Source organism: Coregonus clupeaformis, unplaced genomic scaffold (genome assembly GCF_020615455.1).
Source record: "Coregonus clupeaformis isolate EN_2021a unplaced genomic scaffold, ASM2061545v1 scaf0170, whole genome shotgun sequence".
Lineage (NCBI taxonomy): Eukaryota > Metazoa > Chordata > Actinopteri > Salmoniformes > Salmonidae > Coregonus > Coregonus clupeaformis.
The window spans coordinates 415,001-436,839 of record NW_025533625.1 but is presented as its reverse complement, the minus strand read 5'-3'; the positions used below and the strand labels follow the sequence as shown (position 1 = coordinate 436,839).

The window sequence follows — 21,839 nt, the reverse complement described above, 5'->3', positions numbered from 1 at the left end:
CACATCCCTCACACCTCTACTATATACACATCCCCATCCCACACCTCTACTATATACACATCCTCACACCTCTACTATATACACATCCCACCTCTACTATATACACATCCTCACACCTCTACTATATACACATCCCCACACCTCTACTATATACACATCCTCACACCTCTACTATATACACATCCCACACCTCTATTATATACACATCCTCACACCTCTATTATATACACATCCCACACCTCTACTATATACACATCCCACACCTCTACTATATACACATCCCACACCTCTACCCAATACACATCCTCACACCTCTACTATATACACATCCCACACCTCTACTATATACACATCCCACACCTCTACTATATACACATCCCCACACCTCTACTCAATACACATCCCACACCTCTACTATATACACATCCTCACACCTCTACTATATACACATCATCACACCTCTACTATATACACATCCTCACACCTCTACCCAATACACATCTCCACCTCTACTCAATACACATCCCCACACCTCTACTATATACACATCCTCACACCTCTACTATATACATCCCACACCTCTACTATATACACATCCTCACACCTCTACTATATACACATCCCCACACCTCTACTATATACACATCCCCACACCTCTACTATATACACATCCCCACACCTCTACTATATACACATCCCCACACTATTATATACACATCCCACACCTCTACTATATACACATCCCACACTCTCTACTATATACACATCCCACACCTCTACCCAATCACATCCTCACACCTCTACTATATACACATCCCCACACCTCTACTATATACACATCCCCACACCTCTACTATATACACATCCCCACACCTCTACTATATACACATCCCCACACCTCTATTATATACACATCCCACACCTCTACTATATACACATCCCCACACCTCTACTATATACACATCCCACACCTCTACTATATACACATCCCACACCTCTACTATATACACATCCTCACACCTCTACTATATACACATCCCACACCTCTACTATATACACATCCTCACACCTCTACTATATACACATCCCCACACCTCTACTATATACACATCCCCACACCTCTACTATATACACATCCCCACACCTCTACTATATACACATCCCCACACCTCTATTATATACACATCCCACACCTCTACTATATACACATCCCACACCTCTACCCAATACACATCCTCACACCTCTACTATATACACATCCTCACACCTCTACTATATACACATCCTCACACCTCTACTATATACACATCCTCACACCTCTACTATATACACATCCCACACCTCTACTATATACACATCCCACACCTCTACTATATACACATCCTCACACCTCTACTCAATACACCTCCTCACACCTCTACCCAATACACATCCCACACATCTACTATATACACATCCTCACACCTCTACCCAATACACATCCCCACACCTCTACTATATACACATCCTCACACCTCTACTCAATACACATCCCACACATCTACTATATACACATCCTCACACCTCTACCCAATACACATCATCACACCTCTCATCAATACACATCCCACACCTCTACTATATACACATCCCACACCTCTACCCAATACACATCCTCACACCTCTACTCAATACACATCCCACACCTCTACTCAATACACATCCTCACACCTCTACTCAATACACCTCCTCACACCTCTACCCAATACACATCCTCACACCTCTACCCAATACACATCCTCACACCTCTACTATATACACATCCTCACCTCTACTCAATACACATCATCACACCTCTACTATATACACATCCCACACCTCTACTCAATACACATCCTCACACCTCTACTATATACACATCCTCACACCTCTACCCAATACACATCCCCACACCTCTACTATATACACATCCTCACACCTCTACTCAATACACATCCTCACACCTCTACTATATACACATCCTCACACCTCTACTCAATACACATCCTCACACCTCTACTCAATACACATCCCACACCTCTACTATATACACATCCCACACCTCTACTATATATACATCCCACACCTCTACTATATACACATCCCACACCTCTACTATATACACATCCCACACCTCTACTATATACACATCCCACACCTCTACTATATACACATCCTCACACCTCTACTCAATACACATCCCCACACCTCTACTATATACACATCCTCACACCTCTACTATATACACATCCTCACACCTCTACTCAATACACATCCTCACACCTCTACTCAATACACATCCCACACCTCTACTATATACACATCCCACACCTCTACTATATACACATCCCCACACCTCTACTATATACACATCCCCACACCTCTACTCAATACACATCCCACACCTCTACTATATACACATCCTCACACCTCTACTATATACACATCATCACACCTCTACTATATACACATCCTCACACCTCTACCCAATACACATCCTCACACCTCTACTCAATACACATCCCACACCTCTACTATATACACATCCTCACACCTCTACTATATACACATCCCACACCTCTACTATATACACATCCTCACACCTCTACTATATACACATCCCCACACCTCTACTATATACACATCCCCACACCTCTACTATATACACATCCCCACACCTCTACTATATACACATCCCCACACCTCTATTATATACACATCCCACACCTCTACTATATACACATCCCACACCTCTACTATATACACATCCCACACCTCTACCCAATACACATCCTCACACCTCTACTATATACACATCCCCACACCTCTACTATATACACATCCCCACACCTCTACTATATACACATCCCCACACCTCTACTATATACACATCCCCACACCTCTATTATATACACATCCCACACCTCTACTATATACACATCCCCACACCTCTACTATATACACATCCCACACCTCTACTATATACACATCCCACACCTCTACTATATACACATCCTCACACCTCTACTATATACACATCCCACACCTCTACTATATACACATCCTCACACCTCTACTATATACACATCCCCACACCTCTACTATATACACATCCCCACACCTCTACTATATACACATCCCCACACCTCTACTATATACACATCCCCACACCTCTATTATATACACATCCCACACCTCTACTATATACACATCCCACACCTCTACCCAATACACATCCCACACCTCTACCCAATACACATCATCACACCTCTACTCAATACACATCCTCACACCTCTACTCAATACACCTCCCACACCTCTACTCAATACACATCCCCACACCTCTATTATATACACATCCCCACACCTCTACTATATACACATCCCACACCTCTACTATATACACATCCTCACACCTCTACTCAATACACCTCCTCACACCTCTACCCAATACACATCCCACACATCTACTATATACACATCCTCACACCTCTACCCAATACACATCCCCACACCTCTACTATATACACATCCTCACACCTCTACTCAATACACATCCCACACATCTACTATATACACATCCTCACACCTCTACCCAATACACATCATCACACCTCTCATCAATACACATCCCACACCTCTACTATATACACATCCCACACCTCTACCCAATACACATCCTCACACCTCTACTCAATACACATCCCACACCTCTACTCAATACACATCCTCACACCTCTACTCAATACACCTCCTCACACCTCTACCCAATACACATCTCACACCTCTACCCAATACACATCCTCACACCTCTACTATATACACATCCTCACCTCTACTCAATACACATCATCACACCTCTACTATATACACATCCCACACCTCTACTCAATACACATCCTCACACCTCTACTATATACACATCCTCACACCTCTACCCAATACACATTCCCACACCTCTACTATATACACATCCTCACACCTCTACCCAATACACATCCCACACCTCTACTCAATACACATCCCACACCTCTACTCAATACACATCCAACACCTCTACTATATACACATCCTCACACCTCTACTATATACACATCCTCATACCTCTACCCAATACACATCCTCACACCTCTACCCAATACACATCCCACACCTCTACTATATACACATCCTCACACCTCTACTCAATACACATCCTCACACCTCTACTATATACACATCCCACACCTCTACTCAATACACATCATCACACCTCTACTATATACACATCCTCACCTCTACTCAATACACATCATCACACCTCTACTATATACACATCCCACACCTCTACTCAATACACATCATCACACCTCTACTATATACACATCCCACACCTCTACTATATACACATCCTCACACCTCTACTATATACACATCCTCACACCTCTACTATATACACATCCTCACACCTCTACTATATACACATCCTCACACCTCTATTATATACACATCCTCACACCTCTACTATATACACATCCCCACACCTCTACCCAATACACATCCCACACCTCTACTATATACACATCCTCACACCTCTACTATATACACATCCTCACACCTCTACCCAATACACATCCCACACCTCTACTATATACACATCCCCACACCTCTACTCAATACACATCCCACACCTCTACTATATACACATCCTCACACCTCTACTATATACACATCCCACACCTCTACCCAATACACATCCTCACACCTCTACCCAATACACATCCTCACACCTCTACTCAATACACATCCCACACCTCTACTCAATACACATCCCACACCTCTACTATATACACATCCTCACACCTCTACTATATACACATCCCACACCTCTACTATATACACATCCCACACCTCTACTATATACACATCCCCACACCTCTACTATATACACATCCTCACACCTCTACTCAATACACATCCCACACCTCTACTCAATACACATCCCACACCTCTACTATATACACATCCCCACACCTCTACTATACACATCCCACACCTCTACACTATATACACATCCCCACACCTCTACTATATACACATCCCCCACACCTCTACTATATACACATCCCACACCTCTACTCAATACACATCCCACACTCTACATATACACATCCCACCTCTACTATATACACATCCTCACACCTCTACTATATACACATCCCACACCTCTACTATATACACATCCCACACCTCTACTATATACACATCCTCACACCTCTACTCAATACACATCCCACACCTCTACTATATACACATCCTCACACCTCTACTATATACACATCCTCACACCTCTACTATAACACATCCCACACCTCTACTAAATACACATCCTCACACCTCTACTATATACACATCCCACACCTCTACTATATACACATCCCCACACCTCTACTATATACACATCCCACACCTCTACTCAATACACATCCTCACACCTCTACTATATACACATCCTCACACCTCTACTATATACACATCCTCACACCTCTACTATATACACATCCCACACCTCTACTATATACACATCCTCACACCTCTACTATATACACATCCCACACCTCTACTATACATACACATCCCCACACCTCTACTATATACACATCCTCACACCTCTACTATATACACATCCTCACACCTCTACCTCTATACACATCCTCACACCTCTACTATATACACATCCCACACCTCTACTATATACACATCCTCACACCTCTACTATATACACATCCTCACACCTCTACTCAATACACATCCTCACACCTCTACTATATACACATCCACACCTCTACTATATAACACATCCTCACACCTCTACTCATACATCCTCACACTTCTACTATATACACATCCTCACACCTCTACTATATACACATCCTCACACCTCTACTCAATACACATCCCCACACCTCTACTATATACACATCCTCACACCTCTACTCAATACACATCCTCACACCTCTACTATATACACATCCTCACACCTCTACTATATACACATCCTCACACCTCTACTATATACACATCCCACACCTCTACTCAATACACATCCTCACACCTCTACTATATACACATCCTCACACCTCTACTATATACACATCCCACACCTCTACTCAATACACATCCTCACACCTCTACTATATACACATCCCACACCTCTACTATATACACATCCTCACACCTCTACTATATACACATCCCACACCTCTACCCAATACACATCCTCACACCTCTACTATATACACATCCCCACACCTCTACTATATACACATCCTCACACCTCTACTAATACACATCCCTCACACCTCTACCCAATACACATCCCCACACCTCTACTATATACACATCCCACACCCACCTCTACTATATACACATCCCACACCTCTACTCAATACACATCCTCACACCTCTACTATATACACCTCACACCTCTACTCAATACACATCCTCACACCTCTACTATATACACATCCCACACTCTACTATTACTAATACACATCCCCACACCTCTATTATATACACATCCTCACACACTCTACTCAATACACATCCTCACACCTCTATTATATACACATCCTCACACCTCTACTATATACACATCCCCACACCTCTACTATATACACATCCCACACCTCTACCCAATACACATCCTCACACCTCTACCCAATACACATCCCCACACCTCTACTATATACACATCCCACACCTCTATTATATACACATCCCACACCTCTACTATATACACATCCCACACCTCTACTCAATACACATCATCACACCTCTACTATATACACATCCTCACACCTCTACTATATACACATCCTCACACCTCTACTCAATACACATCCCACACCTCTACTATATACACATCCTCACACCTCTACTCAATACACATCCTCACACCTCTACTATATACACATCCTCACACCTCTACTATATACACATCCTCACACCTCTACTATATACACATCCTCACACCTCTACCCAATACACATCCCCACACCTCTACTATATACACATCCCACACCTCTACTATATACACATCCCCACACCTCTACTATATACACATCCCCACACCTCTACTCAATACACATCCTCACACCTCTACTATATACACATCCTCACACCTCTACTATATACACATCCTCACACCTCTACTATATACACATCCTCACACCTCTACTATATACACATCCTCACACCTCTACCCAATACACATCCTCACACCTCTACTATATACACATCCTCACACCTCTACTCAATACACTCCCACACCTCTACCCAATACACATCCTCACACCTCTACTATATACACATCCTCACCCTCTACTATATACACATCCCACACCTCTACCCAATACACATCCCACACCTCTACTATATACACATCCCCACACCTCTACTCTATACACATCCCACACCTCTACCCAATACACATCCTCACACCTCTACTATATACACATCCTCACACCTCTACTATATACACATCCCACACCTCTACTCAATACACATCCTCACACCTCTACCCAATACACATCCTCACACCTCTACCCAATACACATCCTCACACCTCTACTATATACACATCCCACACCTCTACTCAATACACATCCCACACCTCTACTCAATACACATCCTCACACCTCTATTATATACACATCCTCACACCTCTACTATATACACATCCTCACACCTCTACTATATACACATCCTCACACCTCTACTCAATACACATCCTCACACCTCTACTATATACACATCCTCACACCTCTACTCAATACACATCCCACACCTCTACTATATACACATCCTCACACATCTACTCAATACACATCCTCACACCTCTACTATATACACATCCTCACACCTCTACTCAATACACATCCTCACACCTCTACTATATACACATCCTCACACCTCTACCCAATACACATCCTCACACCTCTACTCAATACACATCCTCACACCTCTACTATATACACATCCCACACCTCTACCCAATACACATCCTCACACCTCTACTATATACACATCCTCACACCTCTACCATATACACATCCTCACACCTCTACCCAATACACATCCTCACACCTCTACTCAATACACATCCCCACACCTCTACCCAATACACATCCTCACACCTCTACTATATACACATCCCCACACCTCTACCCAATACACATCCTCACACCTCTACTCAATACACATCCTCACACCTCTACTCAATACACATCCTCACACCTCTACTATATACACATCCTCACACCTCTACTCAATACACATCCTCACACCTCTACTCAATACACATCCTCACACCTCTACTATATACACATCCTCACACCTCTACTATATACACATCCTCACACCTCTACTATATACACATCCCACACCTCTACTATACACATCCTCACACCTCTACTATATACACATCCTCACACCTCTACTATATACACATCCTCACACCTCTACTATATACACATCCTCACACCTCTACTATATACACATCCTCACACCTCTACTCAATACACATCCTCACACCTCTACTATATACACATCCCACACCTCTATTATATACACATCCTCACACCTCCACCCAATACACATCCTCACACCTCTACTATATACACATCCCACACCTCTACTCAATACACATCCCACACCTCTACCCAATACACATCCCCACACCTCTACTATATACACATCCCACACCTCTACTATATACACATCCTCACACCTCTACCCAATACACATCCTCACACCTCTACTATATACACATCCTCACACCTCTACTATATACACATCCCACACCTCTACCCAATACACATCCTCACACCTCTACTATATACACATCCCACACCTCTACTATATACACATCCTCACACCTCTACTCAATACACATCCTCACACCTCTACTATATACACATCCCACACCTCTACTATATACACATCCCACACCTCTACTATATACACATCCTCACACCTCTACTATATACACATCCCACACCTCTACCCAATACACATCCCACACCTCTACCCAATACACATCCTCACACCTCTACTATATACACATCCCACACCTCTACCCAATACACATCCTCACACCTCTACCCAATACACATCCTCACACCTCTACTATATACACATCCTCACACCTCTACTATATACACATCCCACACCTCTACTACACATCCACCCTACATACACATCCCCACACCTCTACTATATACACATCCTCACACCTCTACTATATACACATCCCACACCTCTACTCAATACACATCACACCTCTACTCATACACATCCTCACACCTCTACTATATACACATCCTCACACCTCTACTATATACACATCCTCACACCTCTACTCAATACACATCCTCACACCTCTACTCAATACACATCCCACACCTCTACTATATACACATCCCACACCTCTACCCAATACACATCCTCACACCTCTACTATATACACATCCTCACACCTCTACTATATACACATCCTCACACCTCTACTATATACACATCCCACACTCTCAACACCTCTACTATATACACATCCTCACACCTCTACTAAATACATCCTCACACCTCTACTATATACACATCCTCACACCTCTACCCATATACACATCCCACACCTCTACTATATACACATCCCACACCTCTACTATATACACATCCTCACACCTCTACTCAATACACATCCCCACACCTCTACTCAATACACATCCTCACACCTCTATTATATACACATCCTCACACCTCTACTATATACACATCCTCACACCTCTACTCAATACACATCCTCACACATCTACTATATACACATCCCACACCTCTATTATATACACATCCTCACACCTCTACTATATACACATCCTCACACCTCTACTAATACACATCCTCACACCTCTACTATATACACATCCCCACACCTCTATTATATACACATCCCCACACCTCTACCCAATACACATCCTCACACCTCTACTATATACACATCCTCACACATCCTCACACCTCTACCCAATACACATCCTCACACCTCTACTATATACACATCCTCACACCTCTACTATATACACATCCTCACACCTCTACTATATACACATCCCACACCTCTACTATATACACATCCTCACACCTCTACTATATACACATCCTCACACCTCTACTATATACACATCCTCACACCTCTACTATATACACATCCCACACCTCTACTATACACATCCCACACCTCTACTAATACATCCTCACACCTCTACTATATACACATCCTCACACCTCTACTCAATACACATCCTCACACCTCTACTATATACACATCCTCACACCTCTACTATATACACATCCTCACACCTCTACTATATACACATCCTCACACCTCTACTATATACACATCCTCACACCTCTACTATATACACATCCTCACACCTCTACTATATACACATCCCACACCTCTACCTAATACACATCCCACACCTCTACTATATACACATCCCTCACACCTCTACTATATACACATCCTCACACATCTACTCAATACACATCCACACCTCTACTCAATACACATCCCCACACCTCTACTATATACACATCATCACACCTCTACTCTATACACATCCCACACCTCTACTAAATACACATCCCCACACCTCTACTATATACACATCCCACACCTCTACTATATACACATCCCACACATCTACTAATACACATCCCACACCTCTACTCAATACACATCCCACACCTCTACCCAATACACATCCCCACACCTCTACTATATACACATCCCACACCTCTACTATATACACATCCCACACCTCTACTATATACACATCCCCACACCTCTACTATACACATCCTCACACTCTACTATATACACATCCTCACACCTCTACTATATACACATCCTCACACCTCTACTATATACACATCCCCACACCTCTACTATATACACATCCACACCCACACCTCTACTATACACATCCCACACCTCTACTATATACACATCCTCACACCTCTACTATATACACATCCTCACACCTCTACTCAATACACATCCTCACACCTCTACTATATACACATCCTCACACCTCTACTCAATACACATCCTCACACCTCTACTATATACACATCCTCACACCTCTACTAAATACACATCCCACACCTCTACTATATACACATCCTCACACCTCTACACAATACACATCCTCACACCTCTACTATATACACATCCTCACACCTCTACTCAATACACATCCCACACATCTACTATATACACATCCCACACCTCTACTATATACACATCCCCACACCTCTACTATATACACATCCCCACACCTCTACTCAATACACATCCTCACACCTCTACCCAATACACATCCCTCACACCTCTACTATATACACATCCTCACACCTCTACTCAATACACATCCCCACACCTCTACCCAATACACATCCCTCACACCTCTACTAATACACATCATCACACCTCTACTATATACACATCCTCACACCTCTACTCAATACACATCATCACACCTCTACCCAATACACATCCCCACACCTCTACTATACACATCCCACACCTCATACACATCCTCACACCTCTACTAAATACACATCCCCACCTCTACTCAATCACACCACTACTATACATCCTACCTCTACTCAATACACATCCTCACACCTCTACCCAATACACCTCCTCACACCTCTACCCAATACACATCCTCACACCTCTACTCAATACACCTCTACTCAATACACATCCTCACACCTCTACCCAATACACATCCATTTAACTTCACACTGTGGATTAGAACGGGGCCTTGGAGAAGGAAGGTAGGGTGGAGTGGAGTGGAACGGGGCCTTGGAGAAGGAAGGTAGGGTGGAGTGGAGTGGAACGGGGCCTTGGAGAAGGAAGGTAGGGTGGAGTGGAACGGGGCCTTGGAGAAGGAAGGTAGGGTGGAGTGGAGTGGAACGGGGCCTTGGAGAAGGAAGGTAGGGTGGAGTGGAGTGGAACGGGGCCTTGGAGAAGGAAGGTAGGGTGGAGTGGAGTGGAACGGGGCCTTGGAGAAGGAAGGTAGGGTGGAGTGGAGTGGAACGGGGCCTTGGAGAAGGAAGGTAGGGTGGAGTGGAGACGGGCCTTGGAGAAGGAAGGTAGGGTGGAGTGGAGTGGAACGGGGCCTTGGAGAAGGAAGGTAGGGTGGAGTGGAGACGGGGCCTTGGAGAAGGAAGGTAGGGTGGAGTGGAGGGAACGGGGCCTTGGAGAAGGAAGGTAGGGTGGAGTGGAGTGGAACGGGGCCTTGGAGAAGGAAGGTAGGGTGGAGTGGAACGGGGCCTTGGAGAAGGAAGGTAGGGTGGAGTGGAGTGGAACGGGCCTTGGAGAAGGAAGGTAGGGTGGAGTGGAGGAACGGGGCCTTGGAGAAGGAAGGTAGGGTGGAGTGGAGTGGAACGGGCCTTGGAGAAGGGAAGGTAGGGTGGAGTGGAGTGAACGGGGCCTTGGAGAAGGAAGGTAGGGTGGGTGGAGTGGAACGGGGCCTTGGAGAAGGAAGGTAGGGTGGAGTGGAGGGAACGGGGCCTTGGAGAAGGAAGGTAGGGTGGAGTGGAGTGGAACGGGGCCTTGGAGAAGGAAGGTAGGGTGGAGTGGAACGGGGCCTTGGAGAAGGAAGGTAGGGTGGAGTGGAGTGGAACGGGGCCTTGGAGAAGGAAGGTAGGGTGGAGTGGAGTGGAACGGGGCCTTGGAGAAGGAAGGTAGGGTGGAGTGGAGGGAACGGGGCCTTGGAGAAGGAAGGTAGGGTGGAGTGGGGAACGGGCCTTGGAGAAGGAAGGTAGGGTGGAGTGGAACGGGGCCTTGGAGAAGGAAGGTAGGGTGGAGTGGATTGGAACGGGGCCTTGGAGAAGGAAGGTAGGGTGGAGTGGATTGGAGCAGGGGCCTTGGAGAAGGAAGGTAGGGTGGAGTGGAGGAACGGGGCCTTGGAGAAGGGAAGGTAGGGTGGAGTGGAGTTGGAACGGGGCCTTGGAGAAGGAAGGTAGGGTGGAGTGGAGTGGAACGGGGCCTTGGAGAAGGAAGGTAGGGTGGAGTGGAGTGGAGCGGGGCCTTGGAGAAGGAAGGTAGGGTGGAGTGGAGTGGGAACGGGGCCTTGGAGAAGGAAGGTAGGGTGGAGTGGAGTGGAACGGGGCCTTGGAGAAGGAAGGTAGGGTGGAGTGGAGTGGAACGGGGCCTTGGAGAAGGAAGGTAGGATGGAGTGGAGTGGAACGGGGCCTTGGAGAAGGAAGGTAGGGTGGAGTGGAGTGGAACGGGGCCTTGGAGAAGGAAGGTAGGGTGGAGTGGAGTGGACGGGGCCTTGGAGAAGGAAGGTAGGGTGGAGTGGAACGGGGCCTTGGAGAAGGAAGGTAGGGTGGAGTGGAGTGGAACGGGGCCTTGGAGAAGGAAGGTAGGGTGGAGTGGAGTGGAACGGGGCCTTGGAGAAGGAAGGTAGGGTGGAGTGGAGTGGAACGGGGCCTTGGAGAAGGAAGGTAGGGTGGAGTGGAGTGGAATGGGGCCTTGGAGAAGGAAGGTAGGATGGAGTGGAACCTTACGCTGAGTTTCCTCTTGGGGGCTTTGTGTTTGGCGGTTTCTGCTCCCTTACGATGGGTCACAAACCTCCCTGGAGCCAACACTGGAGAGGGACTGACAGGAGAGAGACATGATTAACATACTAACACCAGACCTCTATATAAAAAGTTCCATCCATTCTGGAATACATTGAGCTCTAAGAATATCATTGTAGAAATGTCCAACTCTCTGTCCAAGTAGATAGTCAAGAGACACTCTGTTGTACAGTGGACCTAACGAAACCTGATTGATTGACTGATAGATTAGAACAGATTGCCGTCTGACTGTGTGCGTGTCTTGGCTCTAGCGGTGGTGTGTTTGGGGCGTTTGGGGTTCTGTTGCCTGGAGGTGGCCGTCTCTCCATCACTCTCACTGGTGCTCACGACACGCTGGGCCTTCCTACCAGCACACCTCAACACTGGCTTCCTGACAAACACACACACACACCAGATAGATTCAGACAAAGACAGGTCAGATAAACCCACATTTGAAGACCAAAAGGTAAATGACACCAGTCTGACCTGGCAGTGTTGCTGCTCTGCTGCTGGGTCTGGGTGTGAGGAAGAGGAGGAGGGACGATGAAGACGTTCTCTTCATCACTGTCCGTCTCTCTCAGACAGGACAGGGCTTTGGTCTTGGCTGGCCGCGTCGCTCTACTGCCATCTGCTGTCCAGGACAGGGTTTTCGTTTTAGCTGGCCGCATCGCTCTGCTGCCATCCGCTGTACTTCTCTTTCTCCCTCTGGAACAGGGGAAGGGGGGGCCGGGAGGAGAGGAAGAGGATGTTTTCATATCAGTGCAGCAGAAAGGAGGTCGAGGTCACAGTTGAGATGGTGAGACAGAGAGAGAGAGAGAGAGAGAGAGCAGAGCAGAGAAGACGACTACTGGTCAGTCAGAGCAAAGTGACCAGAAAACCACACAGAGAGCTTGAATTCCCAATCACCGCTGCACACATTCAGGCTATACTAGTCGTTTCAGAAGTAAAATCCAGGAGAAACTAGACCCATCACTGCTCCAACACACCTGATCCAGGAGAAACTAGACCCATCACTGCTCCAACACACCTGATCCAGGAGAAACTAGACCCATCACTGCTCCAACACACCTGATCCAGGAGAAACTAGACCCATCACTGCTCCAACACACCTGATCCAGGAGAAACTAGACCCATCACTGCTCCAACACACCTGATCCAGGAGAAACTAGACCCATCACTGCTCCAACACACCTGATCCAGGAGAAACTAGACCCATCACTGCTCCAACACACCTGATCCAGGAGAAACTAGACCCATCACTGCTCCAACACACCTGATCCAGGAGAAACTAGACCCATCACTGCTCCAACACACCTGATCCAGGAGAAACTAGACCCATCACTGCTCCAACACACCTGATCCAGGAGAAACTAGACCCATCACTGCTCCAACACACCTGATCCAGGAGAAACTAGACCCATCACTGCTCCAACACACCTGATCCAGGAGAAACTAGACCCATCACTGCTCCAACACACCTGATCCAGGAGAAACTAGACCCATCACTGCTCCAACACACCTGATCCAGGAGAAACTAGACCCATCACTGCTCCAACACACCTGATCCAGGAGAAACTAGACCCATCACTGCTCCAACACACCTGATCCAGGAGAAACTAGACCCATCACTGCTCCAACACACCTGATCCAGGAGAAACTAGACCCATCACTGCTCCAACACACCTGATCCAGGAGAAACTAGACCCATCACTGCTCCAACACACCTGATCCAGGAGAAACTAGACCCATCACTGCTCCAACACACCTGATCCAGGAGAAACTAGACCCATCACTGCTCCAACACACCTGATCCAGGAGAAACTAGACCCATCACTGCTCCAACACACCTGATCCAGGAGAAACTAGACCCATCACTGCTCCAACACACCTGATCCAGGAGAAACTAGACCCATCACTGCTCCAACACACCTGATCCAGGAGAAACTAGACCCATCACTGCTCCAACACACCTGATCCAGGAGAAACTAGACCCATCACTGCTCCAACACACCTGATCCAGGAGAAACTAGACCCATCACTGCTCCAACACACCTGATCCAGGAGAAACTAGACCCATCACTGCTCCAACACACCTGATCCAGGAGAAACTAGACCCATCACTGCTCCAACACACCTGATCCAGGAGAAACTAGACCCATCACTGCTCCAACACACCTGATCCAGGAGAAACTAGACCCATCACTGCTCCAACACACCTGATCCAGGAGAAACTAGACCCATCACTGCTCCAACACACCTGATCCAGGAGAAACTAGACCCATCACTGCTCCAACACACCTGATCCAGGAGAAACTAGACCCATCACTGCTCCAACACACCTGATCCAGGAGAAACTAGACCCATCACTGCTCCAACACACCTGATCCAGGAGAAACTAGACCCATCACTGCTCCAACACACCTGATCCAGGAGAAACTAGACCCATCACTGCTCCAACACACCTGATCCAGGAGAAACTAGACCCATCACTGCTCCAACACACCACATCCAGGAGAAACTAGACCCATCACTGCTCCAACACACCTGATCCAGGAGAAACTAGACCCATCACTGCTCCAACACACCTGATCCAGGAGAAACTAGACCCATCACTGCTCCAACACACCTGATCCAGGAGAAACTAGACCCGTCACTGCTCCAACACACCTGATCCAGGAGAAACTAGACCCATCACTGCTCCAACACACCTGATCCAGGAGAAACTAGACCCATCACTGCTCCAACACACCTGATCCAGGAGAAACTAGACCCATCACTGCTCCAACACACCTGATCCAGGAGAAACTAGACCCATCACTGCTCCAACACACCTGATCCAGGAGAAACTAGACCCATCACTGCTCCAACACACCTGATCCAGGAGAAACTAGACCCATCACTGCTCCAACACACCTGATCCAGGAGAAACTAGACCCATCACTGCTCCAACACACCTGATCCAGGAGAAACTAGACCCATCACTGCTCCAACACACCTGATCCAGGAGAAACTAGACCCATCACTGCTCCAACACACCCAGATCCAGGAGAAACTAGACCCATCACTGCTCCAACACACCTGATCCAGGAGAAACTAGACCCATCACTGCTCCAACACACCTGATCCAGGAGAAACTAGACCCATCACTGCTCCAACACACCTGATCCAGGAGAAACTAGACCCATCACTGCTCCAACACACCTGATCCAGGAGAAACTAGACCCATCACTGCTCCAACACACCACAGAGAAACTACCACCCCAACACACCTGATCCAGGAGAAACTAGACCCATCACTGCTCCAACACACCTGATCCAGGAGAAACTAGACCCATCACTGCTCCAACACACCTGATCCAGGAGAAACTAGACCCATCACTGCTCCAACACACCTGATCCAGGAGAAACTAGACCCATCACTGCTCCAACACACCTGATCCAGGAGAAACTAGACCCATCACTGCTCCAACACACCTGATCCAGGAGAAACTAGACCCATCACTGCTCCAACACACCTGATCCAGGAGAAACTAGACCCATCACTGCTCCAACACACCTGATCCAGGAGAAACTAGACCCATCACTGCTCCAACACACCTGATCCAGGAGAAACTAGACCCATCACTGCTCCAACACACCTGATCCAGGAGAAACTAGACCCATCACTGCTCCAACACACCTGATCCAGGAGAAACTAGACCCATCACTGCTCCAACACACCTGATCCAGGAGAAACTAGACCCATCACTGCTCCAACACACCTGATCCAGGAGAAACTAGACCCATCACTGCTCCAACACACCTGATCCAGGAGAAACTAGACCCATCACTGCTCCAACACACCTGATCCAGGAGAAACTAGACCCATCACTGCTCCAACACACCTGATCCAGGAGAAACTAGACCCATCACTGCTCCAACACACCTGATCCAGGAGAAACTAGACCCATCACTGCTCCAACACACCTGATCCAGGAGAAACTAGACCCATCACTGCTCCAACACACCTGATCCAGGAGAAACTAGACCCATCACTGCTCCAACACACCTGATCCAGGAGAAACTAGACCCATCACTGCTCCAACACACCTGATCCAGGAGAAACTAGACCCATCACTGCTCCAACACACCTGATCCAGGAGAAACTAGACCCATCACTGCTCCAACACACCTGATCCAGGAGAAACTAGACCCATCACTGCTCCAACACACCTGATCCAGGAGAAACTAGACCCATCACTGCTCCAACACACCTGATCCAGGAGAAACTAGACCCGTCACTGCTCCAACACACCTGATCCAGGAGAAACTAGACCCATCACTGCTCCAACACACCTGATCCAGGAGAAACTAGACCCATCACTGCTCCAACACACCTGATCCAGGAGAAACTAGACCCATCACTGCTCCAACACACCTGATCCAGGAGAAACTAGACCCATCACTGCTCCAACACACCTGATCCAGGAGAAACTAGACCCATCACTGCTCCAACACACCTGATCCAGGAGAAACTAGACCCATCACTGCTCCAACACACCTGATCGGAGAAACTAGACCCATCACTGCTCACACACCGATCCAGGAGAAACTAGACCCATCACTGCTCCAACACACCTGATCCAGGAGAAACTAGACCCATCACTGCTCCAACACACCTGATCCAGGAGAAACTAGACCCATCACTGCTCCAACACACCTGATCCAGGAGAAACTAGACCCATCACTGCTCCAACACACCTGATCCAGGAGAAACTAGACCCATCACTGCTCCAACACACCTGATCCAGGAGAAACTAGACCCATCACTGCTCCAACACACCTGATCCAGGAGAAACTAGACCCATCACTGCTCCAACACACCTGATCCAGGAGAAACTAGACCCATCACTGCTCCAACACACCTGATCCAGCTAGCTAATCTATCTAGGCCCTGGCCTGGTGAGCAGTAATGGAGGAAAAGCCTGCACACCCAGATCAGCAGCTCTTCAGGACGGGTCATTCTTACCTCCTGGCCGGGGGTTTGGGGCTGGAGGGCTCGGCGACGGAGAGGTCAGAGGAAGAGGTGCTGGCGAAAACCTGTTTCCGGTTGTCAGGGGAGATCCAGGCCTCCAACTTCCGGTTCTGTTTGCCGTATGTCTTCATGAACAACGGTCGGCCTGCTCGGTTCATCTTTAGTCTTTTTACCGGGGTCAGTTTCACCAACAAGAAGGTCAGAACCGACTGTCAAATTACAAATAATGGTGACAGGGGCGTATTCATTACTTATACCGTTTAAAGAACCAAAACGGAAGCTAGGGTTTCTATTGGACAAATTCAGGTAGGTCCCTCCCTGTTTCGTTCCGTATGCTTCCGTTTAAGAAAGGTTTTACAACAGAATTGGCGTAATGAATACGCCCCAGTTGACACACTGGGACAGTTCACATATTAGGACTAATGTTACTTAACTTATCTGGTATCCTTCAATTTTTCTCGATTAATTTAGCTAGCGACAGGGGAAAAACATATGGGGGAAAAAAAAGTGCCTCTTTAGCTCAATTGGTAGAGCATGGCGCTTGTAACGCCAGGGTAGTGGGTTCGATCCCCGGGACCACCCATACGTAAAAAATGTATGCACACATGACTGTAAGTCGCTTTGGATAAAAGCGTCTGCTAAATGGCATATTATTATTATTATTATAATATTCAGTGATTTGCTTTTACTATGGCTAGCCAGCTTAACTATACCGGAAATAGTCTCTCCCTAGATACGTCGATATAATCGACTTTTTTTGTGTGTTGTTGACACACAGTACAATATTTATTTTCAACCGTTTACTGTCGTGATAGCTAGCTAGGTTAGCGTCCAAAATCTGACTGTCACGAAATCCCATTGCGAGACTAGGAGCTAGCTAGCCAGCACAACAACATACTCACCGAACTCAAAACATTAACTCCGTCTGTGTCCGTTATCACATTTTTTTTTTTATCATCTAAAGCATTTTTTAGCTAGTTGATTTAGTTACGGGATGAAATATAACAGTCTTTATTCCGTTTTCAACAACAGCCGGGACAGCTCACGATAGACTTCCGCTCCCGCTCCCCGTTCAAACGACACAACGCTCTCTCATTGGTCGAAACGCCACCGCTTGGTGAAGCTTTGCCTCGACACAAGCCTGTAGAACCTCTTCTTCAACAGCGCCGCCTGTTGGGCCGGAATGTGCGTCGAAAACTTCATGTGGAAAATATAAATAAATACAAAATCAATTTTCACGACATAATAAAAATAAATCAATGGATACCTCGATATCAATATAAGGTCAACTATGATGTCGTATAGTCTTTGTATATCAATCATGTTTTTAGTTTCAAGCAAAAATCAATGGGGACTCGTTCTATAAGGTTGAAATGTAACCAATTAAACCACCAGGGGGTCCCATTGAGCCAGTGCAGCGCAGCAAAATATATTTATTGAGTGTGTGTCAAAATCAAATCACATTTTATTGGTCGCGTACACATATTTTGCAGATGTTATCGCGGGTGTAGCGAAATGCTTATGTTCTTAGCTCCAACAGTGCAGCAATACCTAACAATACAAAACGATACACGCAAATCCCCAAAATCCCCAAAATAAGAAATTTGGAAATATTAGAACGAGCAATGTCAGAGTTCGGAATTTAAATATATTCGTATGTATTTGATGGTGTGTATAGACAGTATGGACAGTATATGAATAGAAAAGGGTGTGTACAGGAGTAGTTATATAATAATAATAATAAATATTATTATTATTATTATTATTATTATTATTATTATTATTATTATTATTATTATTATTAGTTATATAGGATGAACCATGACTAGAATACAGTATATACATATGAAGTGGACAGCAGTAGTTATATAGGATGAACCATGACTAGAATACAGTATATACATATGAAGTGGACAGCAGTAGTTATATAGGATGAACCATGACTAGAATACTGATTAAATTGTTTTTTTCTTCATAATAAATCTACACACAATACCCCATAATGACAAAGCAAAAACAGGTTTTTAGAAATGTTTGCTAATTTATTACAAATAAAAAACTGAAATATTACATTTACATAAGTATTCAGACCCTTTACTCAATACTTTGTTGAAGCACCTTTGGCAGCGATTACAGCATCGATATTTGGGGAGTTTCTCCCATTCTTGTCTGCAGATCCTCTCAAGCTCTGTCAGGTTGGATGGGGAGCGTCGCTGCACAGCTATTTTCAGGTCTCTCCAGAGATGTTCGATCGGGTTCAAGTCCAGGCTCTGGCTGGGCCACTCAAGGACATTCAGAGACTTGTCCTGAAGCCACTCCTGCGTTGTCTTGGCTGTGTGCTTAGGGTCGTTGTCCTGTTGGAAGTTGAACCTTCACCTCAGTCTGAGGTCCTGAGCGCTCTGGAACAGGTTTTCATCAAGGATCTCTCTGTACTTTGCTGCGTTCATCTTTGCCTCGATCCTGACTAGTCTCCCAGCCCCTGCCGCTGAAAAACATCCCCACAGCATGATGCTGCCACCACCATGCTTCACCGTAGGGATGGTGCCAGGTTTCCTCCAGACGTGATGCTTGGCCAAAGAGTTCAATCTTGGTTTCATCAGACCACAGAATCTTGTTTCTCATGGTCAATGAGTCTTTAGGTGCCTTTTGGCAAACTCCAAGCGGGCTGGCATGTGCCTTTTACTGAGGAGTGGCTTCCGTCTGGCCATTTTACATTTACATTTTAGTCATTTAGCAGACGCTCTTATCCAGAGCGACTTACAGGAGCAATTAGGGTTAAGTGCCTTGCTCAAGGGCACATCGACAGATTTTTCACCTAGTTGGCTCGGGGATTAGAACCAGCGACCTTTCGGTTACTGGCACAACGCTCTTAACCACTAAGCTACCTGCCGCCCCATAAAGGCCTGATTGGTGGAGTGCTGCAGAGATGGTTGTCCTTCTGGAAGGTTCTCCCATCTCCACAGAGGAACTCTAGAGCTCTGTCAGAGTGACCATCGGGTTCTTGGTCACCTCCTTGACCAAGGCCCTTCTCTCCCGATTGCTCAGTTTGGTCGGGCGGCCAGCTCTAGGAAGAGTCTTGGTGGTTCCAAACTTCTTCCATTTAAGAATGATGGAGGCCACTGTGTTCTTG

General features: G+C 46.2%; 1 protein-coding gene across 1 annotated transcript in view; it reads right to left on the bottom strand.

The window, feature by feature from the left end:
• The window catches only part of LOC123481014, a 55,069-nt gene extending 35,268 nt beyond the window's left edge, over positions 1-19,801 (bottom strand). The window contains exons 1-5 of the mRNA XM_045213915.1: positions 19,612-19,801; positions 18,704-18,874; positions 14,182-14,400; positions 13,946-14,086; positions 13,645-13,735 (exon numbers count right to left, since the gene is read on the bottom strand). Coding sequence (XP_045069850.1) covers positions 13,645-13,735; positions 13,946-14,086; positions 14,182-14,400; positions 18,704-18,867 — 615 coding nt within the window. The 5' untranslated portion in view covers positions 18,868-18,874; positions 19,612-19,801. The remainder of the gene's footprint in view (positions 1-13,644; positions 13,736-13,945; positions 14,087-14,181; positions 14,401-18,703; positions 18,875-19,611) is intronic.
• Between the last annotated feature and the right edge of the window lie 2,038 nt (positions 19,802-21,839).